The sequence below is a fragment of the Passer montanus genome, unplaced genomic scaffold, assembly GCF_014805655.1.
Source record: "Passer montanus isolate IOZ18808 unplaced genomic scaffold, ASM1480565v1 scaffold2, whole genome shotgun sequence".
Classification (NCBI taxonomy): Eukaryota; Metazoa; Chordata; class Aves; order Passeriformes; family Passeridae; genus Passer; species Passer montanus.
Window position 1 is genome coordinate 3,312,978 of NW_024366591.1, and position 21,925 is coordinate 3,334,902.

Consider the following 21,925-nt stretch of genomic DNA (forward strand, 5'->3'; position numbering starts at 1 on the left):
AACACCAGCTGTGTCAATTCTACAATTCTGTGGGGTTTCTTGGGACCTGCCCCTCTCTCCAGATAAGTTCATGGCCCACACATCTGGAGAGCACGGCTTATGTCAGGCTCCCATTGTGGTTCTGTGGCAGATATTGCATTACTGCTCCAGGGATAGAGACAATGAGCATACTTCTGACTCCACTGAACATCACTGCCTTCAGTTGTTTTTTGGTTTTGTTTGGTTTTTTTTCTTGTTGTTATTGTTGATTTTGTTTTTGTTTTTTTTCATAAATCAATACTCTATTAACAAAGAATCACCAAAAAAAATCACAAAAGAAGCATATTGATCATTTTGTCGACTCAGCTCAGATGTTTGATTTGAGACCTACATTATCTTATTGAATCAATCGATTATATGCAATTCATTTAGGCATAAATTAATCTGTACCATCTTTTGGGAAACTTGTTTACCTGATCTTATTTATATGGACTCACAAACCTTGTGATTTGATTTGTTATTTCTGCTTGCAATAGTGATACTTGCTGTAGGATTTACTTAGTGTTACTATTTCACACTATAATATTACACTAAACCCAGGCTTCATTAGAAATCAAAAATATCTGAAATTAGCAGTAAGATAAAGATGGCCACTTAGATTCTAATAAACCAGAGCATCACGACATAAAGCACCTAGGAAGTACTTTTGAAACACAGTAACTTCATGATCCAGAATTTTATCTCAAAACTGTGTGTGCACTGTGCTCGCTGAGCAAGGATGTTGTCAGCTCTGCTGCTGCACTCTTCTGACCTGGCACAGACCTAAACATCAGCCACATGACATTTGTGCTTGTGAGAGTGAAGTTTCACAGGTATTTCTTTACAAAACCAGCCTTAAAAGAACTGAGTGCTTGCTAATACTAACATATAGGATTCCTGGTTATTTTCTAAATATTAATACTGGAAATAAAGTTTATTTGTAGGTGCTTTTCCATTGTCAAACCATAAGAGAACCTGTTGTTATTAGGAGGTTATTGAGTGTGCTTCACAGAAGGACAAAAAGGGCCAAACCAAGTTACAGACCAGTAGTGGATCAGCTGATTTGGAGCACCTGACCCAACTACTCCTGCACTCTGATCTTTGCCTGGAAATGCCCTACATGTGAAGCAAGCACAGATTGATCAGCCTAATTACAGGGAAAGGTCTAAATAGCTTCCCTTTCTTTTAGGGATGACAGCTAATGTGCACAGCTTTTCTAATTCTACATGATTTATATCTCACTGTCATAACAGCTGGATTCAAACCTTCTAGAATTTGAGCTCAAGAAGGAAGTCCTAAATGGGAAAGCCAGCCAGCTCACTACGAGTGAGTGTGTAGGATGCATCTGTTTTCCCACCTGGGAAGGTGTTAGAACCTGCTGTCACTCTCTTTCCATAGCTGAAGATGGGACAGGATATACAACAGGCAGTTCAGGGTGCAAGAGCAGCTTAGTTTGTTGCAGAAAAGAAACATCCCAGGCATGAGGCAGCATTAATTTCAGTCCTGAGACAGCTTAGGAATTTCATGAACACAGATGAAACTATTACATTTCTAAGACCCCAAAATAGAAGCAAGGGTCAAATTGAACTTTTGCTTACTCAGCATACTGAGAGGATAAGCATCAGCATTTAAATGTGCAATACCTACCTGTCTGCAGCCTTTACAAAATGCTTCCTACCTGCAGGCTAGCTGACAAGAGATATAAAACACACAATGCACATTTGGCTGGGCTCAGCGAAACACAATGTTCAGCATGTGACCCATGAAATACTCCAAATGAAAAAGCAGCTCCTTCTTCTGCATGGAGCATAAACAGAAGGGCACCACTCACCAGAAACACAACATTTGTCTGCTGGTAAAGTGCTCGTGCCACGCTGATCCGCTGGCGCTGCCCTCCAGACAGATTAATACCCTGGAGATAAGCAGGAGAGAAACAATCAGACAGCGAAAACATCAACTGAATATTCATATTCCTTATTCTCACTGGATTATCCATCGAAGACTTTTCTGGGCAGAGAAACATGAGAAATTTTTCTGATGTGTGGGCCTGTAATATATCCTTGTGGTGTTTTAGGGGGAATTTTTGGGGTTCTTTTGTTTGTACCAGTGCCAGTATAAACTAGAGTAAATTGTTTACAAATCTCTGGCTTCTGCTTCCTTTCTCATCACTCCCTAATCTTCCCTGATATGATAAAGCCATTGATTAAATACCTTCCCTTCTATAAATCAAAGGGCTCTAAAAATATATCTATGTATTATTATTTATTTTCCTGTTACTTCTAAAGAAACCAAAAAATATCCTGTTAAGTCAGGATACCTGCAATATCAGCTGCAGAATAGTCAAACATTCTGATAGCAGCACATTTAAATCATTGCACCTCACATAAATGACAGTGTTTCCATGTTCACTGAGCAATGAGCTTTCAGACTAATGACCCAAACATACACTTAACTAAAAGATTACCTTTGTTGCCAAATAACCTGTAAGATTTTAAGAACCAACAAAATAATAAACCCCCCTCTATATATCTAAACCAAAAATAGAAGCCTGTAGCTGTTTACTGACCCTCTCTCCAATCTGGGTTTGGTCTCCGTGAGGCAGAATGTCAATATCAGGCTGGAGGGAACAAGCATCAATTACTGCTTTGTACCTGTGGAAACAAAAAGGCAACAAAATCCACACAAATACTGCTGGAGAAGCACATTTCCCACCTGCAGAGGAACAAAAATTAACCAGCTGGAAAAAATCACACAGTGGAAAACATATTTGTTAGTCACTAATTGTTCTAATGGGATCTCTTTCAATCACAGGCAAGTAAGTAATGTTTCTGCTCAGAAAAAGGATCTTATGTCAGCTTCCCAAATAAAAATGTTGAATAGTTAAACCTAGGAAAAATAAACATAACTTCTTTCAAGGTATATTGCTATTTTTAGCAGCTGTTTTTCACACCCAGGGCCTTTGTTTCTTGTTTCAATATCCAAGGATGACAGAAAATAAATGAGTGTAGGATGCAAACACATAATCAACCACTTCTTTTAAGGTGGGGGAATGGAATACCAGCAACTGATTTCTAAGTATTTTACAATGTCTGGTGGGCATTTATACTGAATAAAAAGGCAGCCCACTAATTATTTACAAACAGTATTCCCACTCCCAAGCAGGTGATGTCCTTCCAGGAGAGGCTAACTAGTCAATCATGTGAGAGAACACTGCACGCTAAACAAACATGGTCCTTGGAAATGGAAACATTTGTACACCTGAGTTCAAGTGAGACAAACCCTGTCCCTTGTGTCACCCAGGAAAAACGTGGTCCAGGGGGGAGATTGTCACCTTCAGGCAGGAGCAGAAGGTTTGTTCCTACAAGGAGATGGGGCCCCATGTGTGACCCACATGACCCCAATATTTATGGAAAAGGGGAGTAAAACACAACAGTGCTGGAACCTGTTACCTCTGCTTGTTAAAAGAGCTTTCAAATGTGATGTTCTCTTCCACTGTGGCATTGAGCAGCCAAGGCTTCTGGGATGCATAAGCTACTGCACCTCTTTTCCTGGGAAAAAAACAAACACAGGAATTCCCAGCTTACCAGTGTAATTGCTGCTTTTGGAAACCATTTTCTTGTAAATGAAGAAACCAGTAATTAGTCTTCAAAAAGGTCTTCCTTTCTTTAGGATAATCAATAGCTTTTCCATCAAGGAAATACATAAGATGATACATTTCCAACAGAATACTGGAATTGTTTATCCAAGTAAATTTCACTTTGTTCCCTCTTCTCCTATTGTGAGGTGGGATTTGGAGAGTCCAGCTCAATAAAGCTGCCTCTTGAGCACAGTGGATGGCAGGAGGAAAATTATCAGAGACTGAATCCCAGCTCTGTTTGGACAGATTAATAAAAAATTAAATGTGTAGCAGATCACTAGTTAGGCAGCACGTTTCAGGAGGAACATTCTAGCAAGATAAAGTGTTTCAAAAAGATCCAAACAACTCCACACATGCACAAAGGCAGTTCCCTCTGCCATTATTTTCCCCATTCTTAGAAGAGAACTAGAGTTAGAAAGTAAATGACTAAGTCTTTTCTTGCCTTTACAGGCATAGAAATGAGAACACAGACAAAAAAATATTTGCTGAATTTCCCCCAGTGAAATGGCCCTCATAATGGATGATCAGAAGGGACAATTTACCAGGTACAGTCAACAGGATCTTATTCACTATGCACACATTATTTATCAGAAATTATTATTATTATTTAAAAAGGAAAGGGCCTGCTAGGGAATTTGTGCTTTTGTTGTCTGTGGTGCTTTAAAGATCCCAGTAAGGCAGAGCTGGGAGAAAGGCAACATCTTTTATCAGAGGAACTGATACTTTTGGAAAACTCATTGGCATATCATCCTTTCTACAGAAAAGGTAGATAGAGGGATCATATGCCTAAAAGCATATTTGTTTTCTTCCTAGCTCTATCAGCTAATCCAATAAAAAGACAGGACCTCTCACACCCAAATGTGGCCTTTGTCTGCCAGACAGCCATTATGGCAGCCTATTTCTAGTTAGACCTGAAAGCAATTCAAACCATGACTTGAAAAAGTACATTTTATTTATCTTCATAAGTTAAGGTCACTTGCCCTACTCATTTTTTTTCAAAGCTTTTATCAAGCTTGTTTAGAAACCAAGATAGGATCCAATTTTTGTTGATGACCTGAAAGAACACACAATTCCACTATTCTGCTAACATGCTTCCAAGTTGAAATTTATGATGGTTCTCTAGAATTTCATTATGCTTTATGCATTTTCTTTACTGGAAAATGAAAGAGAAATAGCTAAACAAAAGAAAGAAAAAAGACAGAAAATATCCCCTAGGCAGCCCAGCCTGCAGCCCCAAAATCTAATTCAAAGAACATTCAGGTCTACCTCAAGAAAGCAGTACTTTTTCAATTTGTATGAAATTTTCATCTCAATAATTGAGAAAAAATTGCTCTGAGCATTTCAAGATGAAGATGTATTCCCTTCCTTTTCATTGCTTAAACTGTGAATTTTGCAGCTCATAATTCTCAATGTGATCAAAAAGTTACTGCTAGTTTTTGAAAAATATCAGCAAAGTTTTGAGGAAAAACTTTTACAACTTTGGCAGAAAGTGTTCTTTGGCTGAGTGAAGATATGGCTCCTGCCATAGAGAGAACCAGCACAATGTCTGGGAATACCACTCACATTTGGATTACATTCTGCTTTTAGGACATCAGTGAAAATTCATTACTGCAAGAACTTGGCAACAGGCCAAAACTGATTATGGACTGAGGATTTCATAAATTCTTCTAAATTAATCCTAATTGCAAACTGACACTAGGATGGCATATCAGGACTGATCATGTTTTGACATAAACAAAAAGCCTGCAAGTGCTTGCAAGCTTCTTTTTCACATATATGAAATCTATTGCATGTCTACATTGCTGCTTACAGTAGAGACAAACAAACAATTCTTACTGAAACTGTGAGAAACACATGGCTGAAAATCCAGAGAACAAAATATTCTGCAATGGAGCGTGCAAGTCTTGCTCTGAAAGTCTGCCTTGAATACCCATAAGGTTTCACAGTTTTAGGACTGAATGCAAACCAATGGTTTAGGACATACAGGCCTTTCAGGGATTATTCTGTGGGTGGAAGTGATTGCTTCCTGTCCCCAGACTGCATAAATAACCATGTGTTTCAGCAATGCAGTGTGTTTTTTTCCCCTCTGATAACACAACAGACTAACCACAGCCTCTTAATTATCACAGAGGTGCAGACAGAAAAATTCAGCTTTGCAATAAAGAGGGAAAACCTTCCCTGAGCTCCCTGGAGACTATGAACTTTGTCTAACACAGAATCAAACCTGTTTACTAATTATGAGTCAGATTAATTCTTCAGAAACAACACTGTCAAAAGGAACAACATTCACTTCTTTAGAGTATGGGTGACTGCGTACTGGAACAGATTGTCCAGAGAGGGTGTGGAGTCTCCCTCAGTGGAGAGACTCCAGAACCATCTGGACACAATCCTGTGCCATGTGCTCTGGGATGGCCCTGCTGGAGCAGGGAGGTTGGACCAGATGACCCCCTGTGGTCCCTTCCAACTTACTCTTTCAGTGATTCTGTTGTGAAGATTGTTTGCTTAAATTTATTAATTTATCTCTACTTCCACATTTAACTTTGTTAAGTACAGGACGCACAGTAGATCTTCAAGATCAAACACAACTAGTTAAGGGACACTCATATATGAATCTCAGTGCCCCAATAAACCTACAAAGTCAGATGCTGGCAATTTTTAAAAGGAAATAGATGCACTTAAAATGCAATGGAGTTAGGATTATGATGATGGAGGAAATAATATATTGCAAAGCCTTTCCTGTGTGTTTTGGGATTGCTGACTCCAGTTTTGTCTTGATTATTTTGCACAATTCATTAACTTCTACTACAGTCAACTCAAATTCAAATGCTCTTCAGATATGAGAGAAATGTGTACTATTGTGAATTATAACTTCAAATGCAAAAAAATATGCTTCTTGTATTTTCAGCCTGATTGAAAGTATTGGAGCATTCTGGTATTGCCAGTCCTGAGCATGCAGGAAGAAATCTTTCTGCCATTATTAAACTTTAAGGGTCACCTGTTTGTTTTGTTTTAGATCTTGCAGTAGCTGCATACAAAGATATCCTTTTGTTTTCTAAGGGGGAATATTCAACTCATTAGGTGCAGAGACTGCTGAACAATGTTCACCAAGTCACAGAATGGCTGAGGTTGGAAGAGACCTCTGGAGCTTCCCATTAGTTTTTAAAATGTTGTACCTGACTTCCGTGTCAACAGGAGATTCTTTCTCTGGGCTGTAGAAAACAAACACAAGGGTTTTTATAAAAAAATTATTTCAGACAATGTAAATAACACCACAAAGTAATATAACTATACTATAATATAAAAAACCAGCAAAATGACTGCATAACAGAAATAAAGCTCTTTTTATGTTAAAATTCTGTGCTATGTGATAGTGACCTAAAAAGGGTAGAGTTAAAGCTTCAGTTTGGAGAGGTGCTAAACAACCTTGTAGGAAGCCTTCAACACTTTTGAGTAAAACTCAAGACCTCAAAAGATTTTGACCCAAAATACTTTTCTGAGAACACCAAAGATGTTCTACAGGATGTTAGTGCAACAAAACCATCAGAGGTATTCTTACAGCACTTAACCAACCAGGATTCCCAGAACATATGATAATGCAGGTAACTGTTTCATCCAGTCTAACAGTCTTTCCTACATTTTAATATTCTTGCCATATCACTGTGCATGTTATCTCACTCTTCCCCATCCATTTCCATACCAGTTTCAAACATGAGACTGATTCTGACCACACTTCTCTTGTATCTTAATGGGTTCAAATGGTTTCCCTTCAACTTGGCCTAGAAACTTCAGTCTCTGAACACAGAAAGGACTGTAAGGTTTCAAAGTATCCTTTACCATGAGGCTTAGACATGAGGTACATGAAAGTTCCTCTTATACTACACACAGATGGGAGCAGCAGTTTTGCAGGACTCAGCCTGACAGTCAGAAATAAAGTATATTGGAGAGAAGAAGCAGGCAAATCTAAAGAAAAGGCAGGGGAATAGTTGGAGAATCAGAGAAACTAGAAAATATTTTGGTCTGTAAAAGCCACACAATTTAGCCTAAGTCAAGGTAAGGGAGGCCATATGACACTGCTGATTTCAACAACAAAGTTCTCACTGAGTCCAGCAGGAAGAAGATCATCACTTTTACAAGATTCATCATTCTGGAGATTTGTGCCCCAAAGACAGAAAGCTTTGTTCTTAGTTGATTTGTTAAATATTCCCAAAATCTGGGAGCTATGTGAATCAGGTAAAAATAATTTCTGTACCAACAGATGGACTAATCTTTTACTCTCCAGACTTCACTGTGTGAAGAATGGTAGGTGAGAAAATAAACTTATGACAGGATGTGAAAAAAAATGAAGAGAAGGGTAATGGGGAGAATTTGCTTTAATAAATGAGACCTTTAAAGACTTAATACCATGTTTCAAAGTGTAGCATAAACTGGTTCAGATCTTTAGAGAAAGATTTTCAAATACGTATCAGGATCCAATTTTCTAAATCTCCAAATGGCAATGCTTTCACAAAAGAAATTCAGGTCTTATTAAAATAACTTGCATAAATGCTTTCAAAAATTGTATCCTGAGATAATGCAGTTAAAATTTCACTGATTTTCAGAATTCTGACTCTATATCTTAAGCACAGTTTTTAGAAACCTTTGTTTTTTATTTCTGCAATCAATTTAGCAGGGAAACCAATAACTGCATATAATATCATACCTGAAATCTTCCCCCGTCTCACTGTCAGAAGTGCAGCTGCATCACAAATAGAAAGCAAAGATTGTTTACTTAAGTGAGCACAAGCAATCTGCCCCAGAAAGAAAAACTATTAAATTCCACTTAGTGCACAGGCTGCAAACATTACTTATCACAGGGCTGCAGTGCAGCATCTGTTCCTTCTACACAAACTGACTTGATTTCATCAGGTGAAAAGATTTGGTGACCCTTTTTCACCTTATAAACATTAATTTGACTCAAATAAAACGACCTCCACCCTGTCCTGGAGGTGCTAGCAGAACTGAGAAGTCCTGCTGTGACAAGAATGCAGTTTCATTATAAAAAGTTCATTTTCTGGGAAAACAAAATAATAATTTGTGATACAGGTTTTTTTGTTTGTTTTCTTTTTTTTTTCTTTTTTTTTCCCCCCCATGAGAGTAACTGCATTTTACAGCATGTAACAGGTTACTGTGAACCCCAAATGCCACCTTCAATTGCCACATACTGTGTCCTGTGCCAGCCCTATCCTTGGGGTGATGTGCTTGTGTAAATGCAGGCAGGTCCAAAGGACAGACAGGTTTTGGTTTTGCTATTTTTGAATGTACACAAAGATGTTCAGAGTTGTTTTGACAGGATGACTGGGCATACTTATTACTGATGCTAAATTCAGTTCCATTCAAAAGAGTGAAAAATCTGTGTGTCAAATGATGTAAACAAAATCAAGGAGGAATAAAGTCTTTGATGCTTTAAAGAGGACAGTCTCATTAACTTTGTGCCAACACAATATGCTTACAAATATCCCGGAGAGAAAACTATACCTGCAGATTAAAAAGTTGGTTTGAGACACTTCCATAAAATTTATGCATAATAAGCAATGACCATATCTAAATCAAATTACTGTACAATTTGAGAGCACCAGCCAGCCACCATTTACCCCAAAGGTCTGTGTACTGAACAAAGCTTTTCCACAGTAAACTCACACTCCATTGGTCTTTAGTGACCATGTGAACTCAGTGGTCCAGAATCCAAAAAAACAGGAGCCTGTTGCATATCATGAACTAGAAACCCATTATTTACAGGATCTAGTGATAGGCTGAAACAGAAAATACCTTTTCCAGCCCTTCCCTGCACAACACAAAGACCCTGAACCAATTGTAATAAATTCCCTGAGCTCTGTTTTGCTCTGTAGCAGGGAAACAATTATTCTCCATTTGAAGTTTTAGCTCAAATTTCTCAACCAACTTTTCCACACTTGTCCTATCCCTTCCTTCCCCCTTTTCCTGCATGTTCTTGGCAATTAAGGATGCTGAAATGCCAAAGTAACATATGTTTGATAATGAGGTCTAGATCTAATTTGTCAAGGTGTTTTAGATGTCTAATGATGCAAAGATGAGCCTACTGAGATTTTCAAGCCTTCAGATTTTGATTTCCCACTTAAATTAGGTAATTGCATGTTTCTGAAAACTCCAGTAAACATGTATTTTCAAAAACCAATTTACTTTGTAGGCATAAAAACAACTTTCATTTTTTTTAATTAGTTGAAACCAGTCAACTCCACACTAAGATGAAAATCTACTGTTAACAACCTTATATCTCTATTTTCCTTCACATTATAAGGACTCAAGATTCACATGCAAGAATGTATGTCCTGTTTAAAACAAATTACATAATTATGTTTGAGGAACACATTTATTTGAGCAACATTAGGTCAGTTTTCTGGTATTATTTACTCCAACGAGACTTGAATTGGGACTATTAAAAGTGAGATACTGCCCAGAAGAAATTAGTATGGCATACACTCTAATTATTTAGTCAATAGCAGGTCAAATCATTACCATTTACCACCTGTACAGAAGGTAAATAATGATTCCTCTATTTTTGTTAAATCTCTAACCATATTAGAAAATATTTATACTGAGATGCTCGCAGGCTGCTTTGGACAAGAGGCATTAATCTGAGCTGAATCTTCTGGACACACATTGTAACATAACAAAAATATCACAAATGAGCCACGGCTCACTTCTGATAATCTCCCTCTTAGCCCAGGAATAAACTACATTACTTTTTAAGGGTTTGAAAGAATTTTTGTAGGAAACAAGAAGAATAATACACGGTTAGTCCTGTTTTATTCATAAAGCATGGAGGCAATGAGTAGGGAAATAACTTGTTATCCATTAGATCAAGGGAAGGGCCAGGAACAGCACCCAGATTTCCTGAGCACTGAGCGACATGTCAGCAGGATACATCCTTCATCTTCATAGCTATGACCTTGAAGGAAGGGAAGGGGAAGGAAATTTGGATGAACTAATTCAGGTCTATTCTGTAACATGAATGAGTGAAGCCAAGCATTCCCAAAGAAAGAGCTCTAACAAGGAACAGAAGTGATTCTGGTGACACTTTTGATTGCCTGAGCTGGGGCTATGAGCCCTGATGATTACTTGATAAGACTACTCTCCTTGAACCTGGGATAAGGTTGCATGTTCCCAGTCAGGCATTAGTATTTTCTTATCAAATTAAGGGAGCTTTCATCTGATAGCTTTACAACACAGGTGTGCAGCCCACACTGGCTGCATCCATCACTCTGAATAGACCAGTGCACACGGCAGCAGCTCTGAAAGATGAGACAACACCTAATCTGTCCCAGTGCAGCCAGCACTTTCAGTGCTCAGATTGTTTCAGCCACTAGTCCCTTTCTACATATCTGACAGATAGCACAGCAAATGTGATAACAACTGAATTGCACCCTGTGATACTTTGGCACATATAGAAGACATGCAAATGTTTTGACCTTTCCACTGTTGTGAAGAACATACTTCTAAACAAGGGCTATTTAAAAACACAGCACAGTTTCTGATCAGAAACATCATGTCATCTGTTTTAGTTCAGCATCAGACATTCAAATTACACTTCTTAATCATGTTATGCCATCTATAAAAAATTACAGCCTTGCTGAAATGAAATTAGTTCACCTAATAAGGCTGCAGAGATTGTGTGGTTCCTCACTACAGCCTGATTTTCTGCTTATGGAAGGATATTCTCATGGACAGATCACCACATTCTGGAACTTTAGCTGCTGTGCTTGTTTCCCCTCACTAGCTAAAAGGGTCATCTTCTTATGTTTCATTTTCCCAACCTGTAAAGTAGACAACCTTCCTTCCTCATACTGTTGCTATTAAAGCACGTGCAATTCTCAGTAGTGTGACTGGCTTACACATGAAGGCTGAATATAAATCATATCTCTTGACAAACACCCAAGGAATTTAGAGAACTCTTCCACAAAACTGCTGCAGAATTCAGTGCATAACAATGACCCTCTGTCCATCAGAGTGTGTGGATTTGATTTATAGGTAGCCTGGCTCTCCTTCATTCCAAATCAATTGGAAATAAAATTAATTGTTTCTCTAGGTACTTCTGCAATTTGTTGAGCTTCACCTACAAATAATCATAGCCCAAAGGGCAAAGCGCAGTCTGTATTGGTAGGAAGTCTGGTACTGTGAAATAAACAGGCCAAAAATGTTCACACACATTGATCAAACTGCGTATTAGAGATGGCAGGAATTTACCAGAAACCATATACAGGAGCTGCAATATATTTTACCATCTGTCACCTCACCTGAAGGTCAAGAGAAAAAGTCCCAACAGAAGCTGCTGGAGTTCAGAACAATTTTTTTTCCCTCCCTTCAAGGCCAATACCAAGTTAGACACGAGTGGAATCTCAAAGTGGCTATCAGAGGCCAGGTGCTGTGTGCCCTTGGGGAAGGAGGGAAGGACATGGCTGACTCACTCCTGTCAGATCAGGCAGGATGCACTGGGGATGACTCTGAGGTCACTGCCACTGGAAAGACACTCTTCAAATTCTCAGGCATTAGCCTGGTGCTGGGATAGAGCACACATCTGAGCCGGGCACTGCTCCCAGTGAGCCAGAACCTCTTCAGAGCTCCATGCAAAGACACCAGCTCAGGCCTGAAAGTGCAAACACCATCCTGTTGCTGCACAACACCTCAAGCTCATTAATTCTAATTCCAAATTAGTTACAGTTTCACTCAGATTATGTTCCTGGAGTGCAGCATGCACAAGAATGGTTGTCCTTTCCTATGAATGGAATAGGCAGCTTGTTTCACCCTGGCTGGGGATTCTTTCAGATTTTAGGATAAGGTTTTTATCTTCACTGGGTATCTAGAAAATCCCCAACTCCACAAGTTGCCAGGAGAGATTTTGGGCTTTTTCTGCATTGCCACTCTAGTCAAGCTGAATTTTTAAATTAGAAATTTACATTAAATGCCCCTACCTGGTCCAGGATATGTTCCCAGAGATCTTCTGCATCTCACCAAGTATGGCCAGCAAGAGAGATGACTTACCACAGCCCACCTGTCCTACAATCATTGTTAGCTGACCTGTGAGGATGGAAGGTAGACATAGGTTATGATTTACCAAATAACTATGGAAAAATGTCTTATTCTGTTTATCTGATGTAATTTTGTACCTTGAGGGATTCGGATATCAATATTGGACAATGCTGGAGGACCTTCAGGTGTCCAAGTGAAAAATCCATTTGTGATCTATAACAATATGGAGAAATAAGATAAACAGAAGCCCAGATTTAGATCTCACTTCCCAACCCCTTCCAACATCAGAGACACGTCTTTTTTCAGAGACACTGAGCACAGGAACAGAGCCTTTGCTCAACACAGGAAATGGATTCCTTGAGGGATTCGGATATCAATATTGGACAATGCTGGAGGACCTTCAGGTGTCCAAGTGAAAAATCCATTTGTGATCTATAACAATATGGAGAAATAAGATAAACAGAAGCCCAGATTTAGAGCTCACTTCCCACCCCCCCGAACATCAGAGACACGTCTTTTTTCATTACACTGAGCACAGGAACAGAGTTAGCCTTTGCCCAACACAGGAAATGGATCTTTAAGTGACTGACTTTGTAAAGGACTGTACTTTGATGGGCAGAAACCTCTGAACTCAAACAAGCACTATTAGACTATTAGAAAATTATTGAGAATTCATAAGGGCAAGAAAAGTTGCCATTTACAGTTTCTCTTGTTCTGTTGTCTGTAAGGTGGGTACATGTAATAAGTGAAATTATTATTGTAACACAATTAAATTACATCCAGGCCCAGTTTGCTCTCTGCAGAGCCCTGAATGTCACTTGAGACACAGTGCAGCTTTCACAGCAATTGCACCACCCAAATTCCAAGCAGACCTGCAGAACCTTCCATGAAATTAGATGTTGCTGCCCATTACAGCATTTTCCTTTGTATTTCTGACATGATTCTCAGATAATCTAATAATACAGAAATATTTTCATTGAAAAAGACTAAAACCAGGAAACAAAGCCTGTTCAGACTTTCCATGGAGATTTCCATGGATACTACGACAAACAAGGAAAGGGAGACAATTTTAAAAGGCCTACATTTATACAGGACCCTCTCCTCTCACTTCTTCAGAGCCACTAAAGCCTCCCAAGCCTTTCAGCTATGCAAGGTACAACAATTTTTCATCTAAGAAGCATGGAAGGGGACACTTTTATCACACACTTGAGAAAAGTTGATACTCCTATCTTGAGCAAAAGTGAGTGTGGTGTTCCTCCCTCTGGATTGCCAAAGGCTGCCAGAGGATCCTCTCTCAGCTAATTTCTCTTCCTGGACAATGAGCTGCAGACAGACAGTACCTGCACAAATTCTCTGACCTAGGGCTGCTGGAGACAGTGGTGTCAATAGATGGAGCCAAAAATTATCCCTGGGCCTGGCTTTCCATTCAAGCCTTACAGAGGTCACTGCACTGGCCTCTCCTTTGTGACATTGTTGTCACTCCACGCAGTCTTTTGTTTCAACATTGCCCCCAAAACACTCTTTCAAATATTCCTCTTATGTTCCTAGAAGTCTGTTCAAGAAGGATCCTGCACCAATTCAGCATGTATAAAAAAAACCCCTGAAAGCATTACCAGTTGTCCTACTTGATCCCATGAAACTGAATTATTCATCCTCTTTTGCTGGAAATGCAAATGTATTAGCAGGCTCCCTAAATAAACAGCTTCATCACTATAACAACCATCAGGATTTTTATTACTTCTGGCCATTTCCACAACAAATCAAGAGCATCAGTCCTCAAAGTGGGTAATTGTAATTTTTTTTTCTTCAGACAAGTTAGGTCTTTGGGAGTTAGTTTTTAATTTCATCTGGGGAAAGGAATTCCATTAGGAATTCCAAAACAGGGAGGGAAGACCCATGATGCCATTATTTTGGGAATATCTAGAACAAATTATTTTTGATTTTCTTCATCCTATTATTCTATACACACACTGGAACTGGAAGAAAGAGTCTGGAATACATAAAAGGTTGGGTCAGATGATCTTTTGAGGTTCCTTCTAACCTTGGCTGTTCTGAGTTAAAATTTTTGCACCTGAGAACAGGGCTAATGACTTAAACACTTGAAGTAGCAAATGGCTGGGTGAAATCTAGAGGAATAATTGCAACTAATCACAAGCTAGATATTAGTAGTTAATTCTTAAAAAGGAAGACAGATACAGGAAAGGTGGAGGTTAATCTCTGACAAGTGCACAAGTGTCTGACAGTAAGCCCAGATTTAGATCTCACTTCCCAACCCCTTCCAACATCAGAGACACGTCTTTTTTCAGAGACACTGAGCACAGGAACAGAGCCTTTGCTCAACACAGGAAATGGATTTTTAAGTGACTGACTTTGTAAAGGACTGTACTTTGATGGGCAGAAACCTCTGAACTCAAACAAGCACTATTAGACTATTAGAAAATTATTGAGAATTCATAAGGGCAAGAAAAGTTGCCATTTACAGTTTCTCTTGTTCTGTTGTCTGTAAGGTGGGTACATGTAATAAGTGAAATTATTATAACACAATTAAATTACATCCAGGCCCAGTTTGCTCTCTGCAGAGCCCTGAATGTCACTTGAGACACAGTGCAGCTTTCACAGCAATTGCACCACCCAAATTCCAAGCAGACCTGCAGAACCTTCCATGAAATTAGATGTTGCTGCCCATTACAGCATTTTCCTTTGTATTTCTGACATGATTCTCAGATAATCTAATAATACAGAAATATTTTCATTGAAAAAGACTAAAACCAGGAAACAAAGCCTGTTCAGACTTTCCATGGAGATTTCCATGGATACTACGACAAACAAGGAAAGGGAGACAATTTTAAAAGGCCTACATTTATACAGGACCCTCTCCTCTCACTTCTTCAGAGCCACTAAAGCCTCCCAAGCCTTTCAGCTATGCAAGGTACAACAATTTTTCATCTAAGAAGCATGGAAGGGGACACTTTTATCACACACTTGAGAAAAGTTGATACTCCTATCTTGAGCAAAAGTGAGTGTGGTGTTCCTCCCTCTGGATTGCCAAAGGCTGCCAGAGGATCCTCTCTCAGCTAATTTTCCTTCCTGGACAATGAGCTGCAGACAGACAGTACCTGCACAAATTCCCTGACCTAGGGCTGCTGGAGACAGTGGTGTCAATAGATGGAGCCAAAAATTATCCCTGGGCCTGGCTTTCCATTCAAGCCTTACAGAGGTCACTGCACTGGCCTCTCCTTTGTGACATTGTTGTCACTCCACGCAGTCTTTTGACCCAACATTGCCCCCAAAACACTCTTTCCTCTTACGTTCCTAGAAGTCTGTTCAAGAAGGATCCTGCACCAATTCAGCATGTATAAAAAAAACCCCTGAAAGCATTACCAGTTGTCCTACTTGATCCCATGAAACTGAATTATTCATCCTCTTTTGCTGGAAATGCAAATGTATTAGCAGGCTCCCTAAATAAACAGCTTCATCACTATAACAACCATCAGGATTTTTATTACTTCTGGCCATTTCCACAACAAATCAAGAGCATCAGTCCTCAAAGTGGGTAATTGTAATTTTTTTTTCTTCAGACAAGTTAGGTCTTTGGGAGTTAGTTTTTAATTTCATCTGGGGAAAGGAATTCCATTAGGAATTCCAAAACAGGGAGGGAAGACCCATGATGCCATTATTTTGGGAATATCTAGAACAAATTATTTTTTATTTTCTTCATCCTATTATTCTATACACACACTGGAACTGGAAGAAAGAGTCTGGAATACATAAAAGGTTGGGTCAGATGATCTTTTGAGGTTCCTTCTAACCTTGGCTGTTCTGAGTTAAAATTTTTGCACCTGAGAACAGGGCTAATGACTTAAACACTTGAAATAGCAAATGGCTGGGTGAAATCTAGAGGAATAATTGCAACTAATCACAAGCTTGATATTAGTAGTTAATTCTTAAAAAGGCAGACAGATACAGGAAAGGTGGAGGTTAATCTCTGACAAGTGCACAAGTGTCTGACAGTTCACAGCAAATGCTGGGTTTTAAACTTGAAACTGCCATGAGAACACAAAAATTACTATTAGTGAGCTAATATAAGTGTTATTAGAGTGACCTTCATATCACCTTTACACAAAAATCATCTGCTTCTGTGATGTTAATGGGTCTTCTCATGTGAGAGCTGTAATTGTTCCAGTCCTCCCTGGCAGGCCTCTTGCGGTTCACAACCTTGAGTGGCTGTGCAAAATCAGAGAGACAGAAATAAGCACTAATGGGTGGCAGCATCAGCAAAATGTCCCAAACTCTAGCAACCATCATGTGAATGACACAGTTCAGGGTATTAAAAGAGAGGTTTTGCAATTGCAAGAAATAATCAGTAGGAAATGGAGAAGTGAAAAATTTATTCTGGGTACAAATGACTGCAGCCACTTCACCAGCAATGAGACAGCTTTACTCACCACTGCTTGGTACTTGCTCTGATTATCTGCACTTCTTAGCTCTGAAGATTTATCATGCTCTTCTCCAATTTCTTCACTTGACAGGAATTCACTCAATTTCTGCACACTGAAAGGGAAAAAACCCACAATGACACCCCAACCTTTGAAGCAAAACTTTTGTTCAGTGCAATGTTTGTTACAGAGCATCCCTTCTTGTACTTCAGCTGCTGTGTGCTGCACAGTTTGTTTGCTCTTGTTTTGTTACAGGTGTATGAAAACATGCAATGGGAAGTTACTCAAGGAAGCTTTCAAAACCTGTCCTATTGCCCATTAACAGTGATATTTTAACAGCTTGTGCAGATGTTCCTCAAGTTGTGCCTCTCCTGGCACCACCAGAGAGATCTCACACAAAGGTTTTTTCAGGCATTTGGTGGGACACAGAAGAGCTGCAACAGGGGCTTGTTTTGAAGCCACCCACCCAAGCAGAATTGTTGTCATTTATGCTGATCAAGCTTGGCCCAGTCAGTCCTACTGAACAGTTTTATAAAAGCTGTACTCCATGAGCCAAATTCTACCAGCTATGGTGAAATATGATGTGCATAAGGTAACTAGATAAAGGAATATACCATAACAGAATAGTATTCAACAGATGGGATATAAAAGGAATCCTGACAGCCAGCAATGAAGATGAAGACATACAATTTTCACTAGCTGCTTCAAGATTCAATTAGCTAAGAGATAATGTGCCTTTATTAAGACATTTAACAGATCAGGGCATCAATTTTATCTCTGTACCTGACTTTATAAAATGTATGTCTAATCTACTCACAGGAACAGCAAATGAAATTAGTGAAAGAATTGGATTGAATCATGAACTCAACATCAAAGGAGCTCAATTAGCTGGAAATAAGTCTTGAAAATTATGAAGTGCCAGAAGGCCTAAAAATAAATTTATGGACAAGAGCGGAAAAAAGTTGATTTCAGTGTTTAGCCTTAGGCTTACTGGAGAGATAGAGGAAAAACAATGCCACTGAAGCATTGTGGTATGTGGTAATGTGTTAAGATGCCAATCTTATAAAATAAGAATTCACCTGCCAAGATTTCTTTTGCATTTCACTACCAAGGATTTCTTCTTTTGACAGAGACTTAGTTTCTTCTAAGAACCTTGTGAGATTCCCCCACTGATGCCAAAACATTGTTTGGTCCAGGCATTGCAGCACTGCCTGAGGCAAATTCCCTGCACAGCTAACCCTTGGCCTGCAAGCAGAGATCAAAGTCACCTTGGGACTCCCTAGGAGAGAACTGGTTCTAGAGTTTTTCTGTCAACCTGCCTGATTGCTAATGGCAGCTGGGGACTGAGATCAATGGACCTCTTAGTGGATTCAGTGGAGAGAATTTAGCTAGAGCAGGTTCTACAATCTAAACAAAAAGGGGGAGAATAACTATTTGGGATGTGCCGAGAGGAATAATAATTAATTCGGGATAATTTTTGATCCCTTAATGGGAAGGTCTTTTATCTCAAAGGAAGTGATTAGAAGCTCATTGCTAGAGATCTTAATATCTATTTGCACAAAGCACTAGAAAACAGGGCTAGGAATCTTACCCTTTTTGTTCAGTGAGCCAAACATTTAAAAGAAAATTTCAAATGTCTTTCAATGGACTAAATGATGGTTTAGATGCTGCCTATATGGATTTGATATGCAGCTGCACCTATATTATCAGCATGAAAATTACATTGATATTTGAGAAATTGCTGTGAAGATAGAAGGAACAGACAGAGAAGTCCCCCGTGTATCTGCTCCAGGGTCTAGAGAGGTAAGAAGAGAAGACAGCAAACATTCTCAGAGCATGCATATCCAAACAAGAGTATGTCTCTATTAAGCCATCCAACAATTGATTTTATTTTCTACTTGTGTATCCAGGTGTTTGTATACTCTGCAAACCCCTGTCCAATGCTCTGCATAATTCTGGAATTACTCCTCCTGAGGCAATTATTGAAGAAACACAGTAGAGCTGTGGGAAAATCTTGTGTTAAGAGGCAACAGCTCTTACTTAGGATGCCAGACTGTCCCGAACTCTTAAAGAACAGAAAAAGGACGTCCTTGCAGAGCTCTTGCTGACAGCACAATTTGAGTATTCCAATATCTCCAGAGGGGAACTTATTTTTAAGCCACAGAAAGGACATATTGATTAAAACACAGTTATTTGCACAGCTGACTGGAAAGATGGTTTGATATTAAACCCAGTAGGAGACATAATACCACTCTTGCTGCTTAACCTTTGCTGATTGAAAATGGTACATTGCACTTTTTGTCCCTGAAGACTCACATTGAAGAAATGCATCCATTGCCTCCTCAGTTTTAGTTTTCAGTGGCAGAAACGCCCCACCAAAGCACCACTGTACAAAGAGGTATCAGATTTGTCACCTTCCTAAAGTCTTTGGACAGTGCCTTTCTCAGAAGCAGACACCCAAGCCCATAGCTTGGAACATTTTTAGGGGTCCTACATGGAACAGAAGCTTTAAATCCGTCAGTCACACAGTAGTTCTGAGTGTGTCTGTCCATGGGGATGCTTTGCAATTGGGCAATGTGTAACAATTAAAGATACTGACAAGGTTATTGATCAATATTATCGTCCTTGATAGCAATAGGCATCAAAGACTGCAGCCAGCACTAACAGAGCAGGGTTTGTGGAGTGCCTGGGAGGAAAAGCAGTAATACTCTCTCTTACTGTCCTTTACATGCTGGTTTCACTTCACTGCTGGATCATCTTCTGCACCACTTAGTCCCTTTCTGTCACTCCAGGAGAAGCTGTCTTTGCACACATGCTAAAATCAGTTACACTATCTCAGCCTAAAAGATCTGAAATAAAATTTGCCAAGTTAGGTCACCTTTGCCTGAGCAGCTACTTATAAGCAGGAAGCTGTAACAGTAGGACACAGTTGCAGCAAGCAAACAATAACTGTGCTCAATTGGTGCAAACTCAACAGTCTGCTTTTTAACATTTGCTAAACTATTTCAGCAACCACATCTTTGTATGGCTTGAAAATATTTGGCAAATGCTTCTAAAATATTATTCTGAAGGGTGAGGCACTCTAGAGAAGGCAGCATCACCAGCACTATGAGCAATGCACTCTGGAACACTACCTGGGTGATACAGACAGCCAGCAAGGATGAGGTCAGCTTTGTTACAGAGCTTGATTCTTGTCTGCACCACAAATGGCAGGGCAACAACCTGCCAACAACAAGATATCTCCAGAATAACCATGAAGGACTCCCAGCTAGCAACACTTAATACTTGGCTGATACTAATAGCTCTCAAGTTGTTCCTGCGGCATTAGCAGGCACAATTCATTTGCAAAGAAATCCTTAGACAAGCCAAAATAAATGCCTGCTGGTCAGTGTCAGTGTGGGCTCCCAGGCACTTTGCTGGCTGTAATCTTTGCATGACAATTTGCCATGGCTCTAGGGACTACCACAGTGGCTGCAAAACACTTCCTGCCAGCTGCTGATGCTCTCAGATTTCACACTTCTTAGGAGAGAGGACACAGCTGTGACTTTGCACTGTCAGGGAATTTTCAAACACTGAAGGCAATCTCAGCCTTGTGATGCAGTCTCCCATCTCCAAAGCAACACAAAGACAATTAAGCAAGGGCTGGTGGCCAGTATCAGTCCCATAGCTTAAATAAACTTGTCAGACAGCTTCACTGGAGGTCAAAGTTGTCCTAATAAAGAAGGAAGCCCAAACTCTGTTTCCCCTATCACTTAGGTAGAGTTATGCTGCTTATGAAAAAGCATGAGGAGGTTTTTCCACTAATCTGTTGATACTCAAAATCTCCAGTGAAACAGCAATTCTACTGGCTGTTATTTGGTCAGCTTTTGAACACTCAAACTAATGTGTTCATCAGAAAGTAAAAATTCATCAAGGCTGGATTTCATCAAGACATCTAGTCATTAACTTACTGTGACTTTTAGAAGTGATTTTTAAGGTTTTTTGTTTGCTTGTTTCAGTCTAACTCTACCCCAGCAGGCAAAACCAAGAGATACATGCTGCAACATGTCCTTCTGTGATTACCTTTATCTCTTCTACATGCTTGACGGAGGAGAAAGCAAGTTGGGAAGCAGTTTACAAGAACAGATAAATAATTACCATGCTATTTCTAAACTTGAAATTGTCAAACGAGCAATGGACACATTCTCAGAAACGGGGTAGGTGGTAGATATTAATTTTACAGTTCTCACCTTACTAATGCTTTGACAGTGGATCTAACCACACTTGAGAGCAGGAACAAAGGAGACACAAGGATATGAAACAAGGAGAGGGAGGCAAATGCCACTGACGGGGAGAAGTCAGCCTTTCTTGTCAGATGAGCATGGACAACAAACGTCTACAAAGAGACAAACATCACCGTCAGTGCTTTGCCATAAAGAAGGAAACAGACTTCATATTTCACAAGCATTTCATTTACAGAACCTGAATTCATATTCTCTTATCAGTCTGGGGGAGTGCTGCACACTCTGGCTGCTTCCAGTCCCAGAAGGCAAGCAAGCATTTTCCATTCCCTCCCAGAGGCAGTGCAAATGTGCAGCAGGTTTGCATCCTGTTCTGCTCCTTCCCCAATTCCACATCACTTACACTTGAAAATGCAGTCATAATTAACACTATTTACAAAGTCCATACTTACTATAAGCACAGCTGCAATTGGTATTGCTGCATTCATAAAGACTGTGAAGGAAAACACATAGGAACATTTAGAAACAATTTTCATTCAGACATGCTAAATGCTAAAATGCTACTAGCACTG

At 39.5% G+C, this 21,925-nt stretch overlaps 1 protein-coding gene across 1 annotated transcript in view; it reads right to left on the reverse strand.

Annotated features, from left to right (window-relative positions):
- The window catches only part of ABCC8 (ATP binding cassette subfamily C member 8), a 76,738-nt gene that overhangs the window by 24,034 nt on the left and 30,779 nt on the right, over positions 1–21,925 (reverse strand). The window contains exons 11-21 of the mRNA XM_039707421.1: positions 21,806–21,846; positions 21,363–21,508; positions 17,143–17,248; positions 16,811–16,921; positions 12,835–12,910; positions 12,640–12,745; positions 8,355–8,390; positions 6,829–6,864; positions 3,468–3,566; positions 2,585–2,669; positions 1,850–1,930 (exon numbers count right to left, since the gene is read on the reverse strand). Of these exons, the coding sequence (XP_039563355.1) occupies positions 1,850–1,930; positions 2,585–2,669; positions 3,468–3,566; positions 6,829–6,864; positions 8,355–8,390; positions 12,640–12,745; positions 12,835–12,910; positions 16,811–16,921; positions 17,143–17,248; positions 21,363–21,508; positions 21,806–21,846 (923 nt within the window). The remainder of the gene's footprint in view (positions 1–1,849; positions 1,931–2,584; positions 2,670–3,467; positions 3,567–6,828; positions 6,865–8,354; positions 8,391–12,639; positions 12,746–12,834; positions 12,911–16,810; positions 16,922–17,142; positions 17,249–21,362; positions 21,509–21,805; positions 21,847–21,925) is intronic.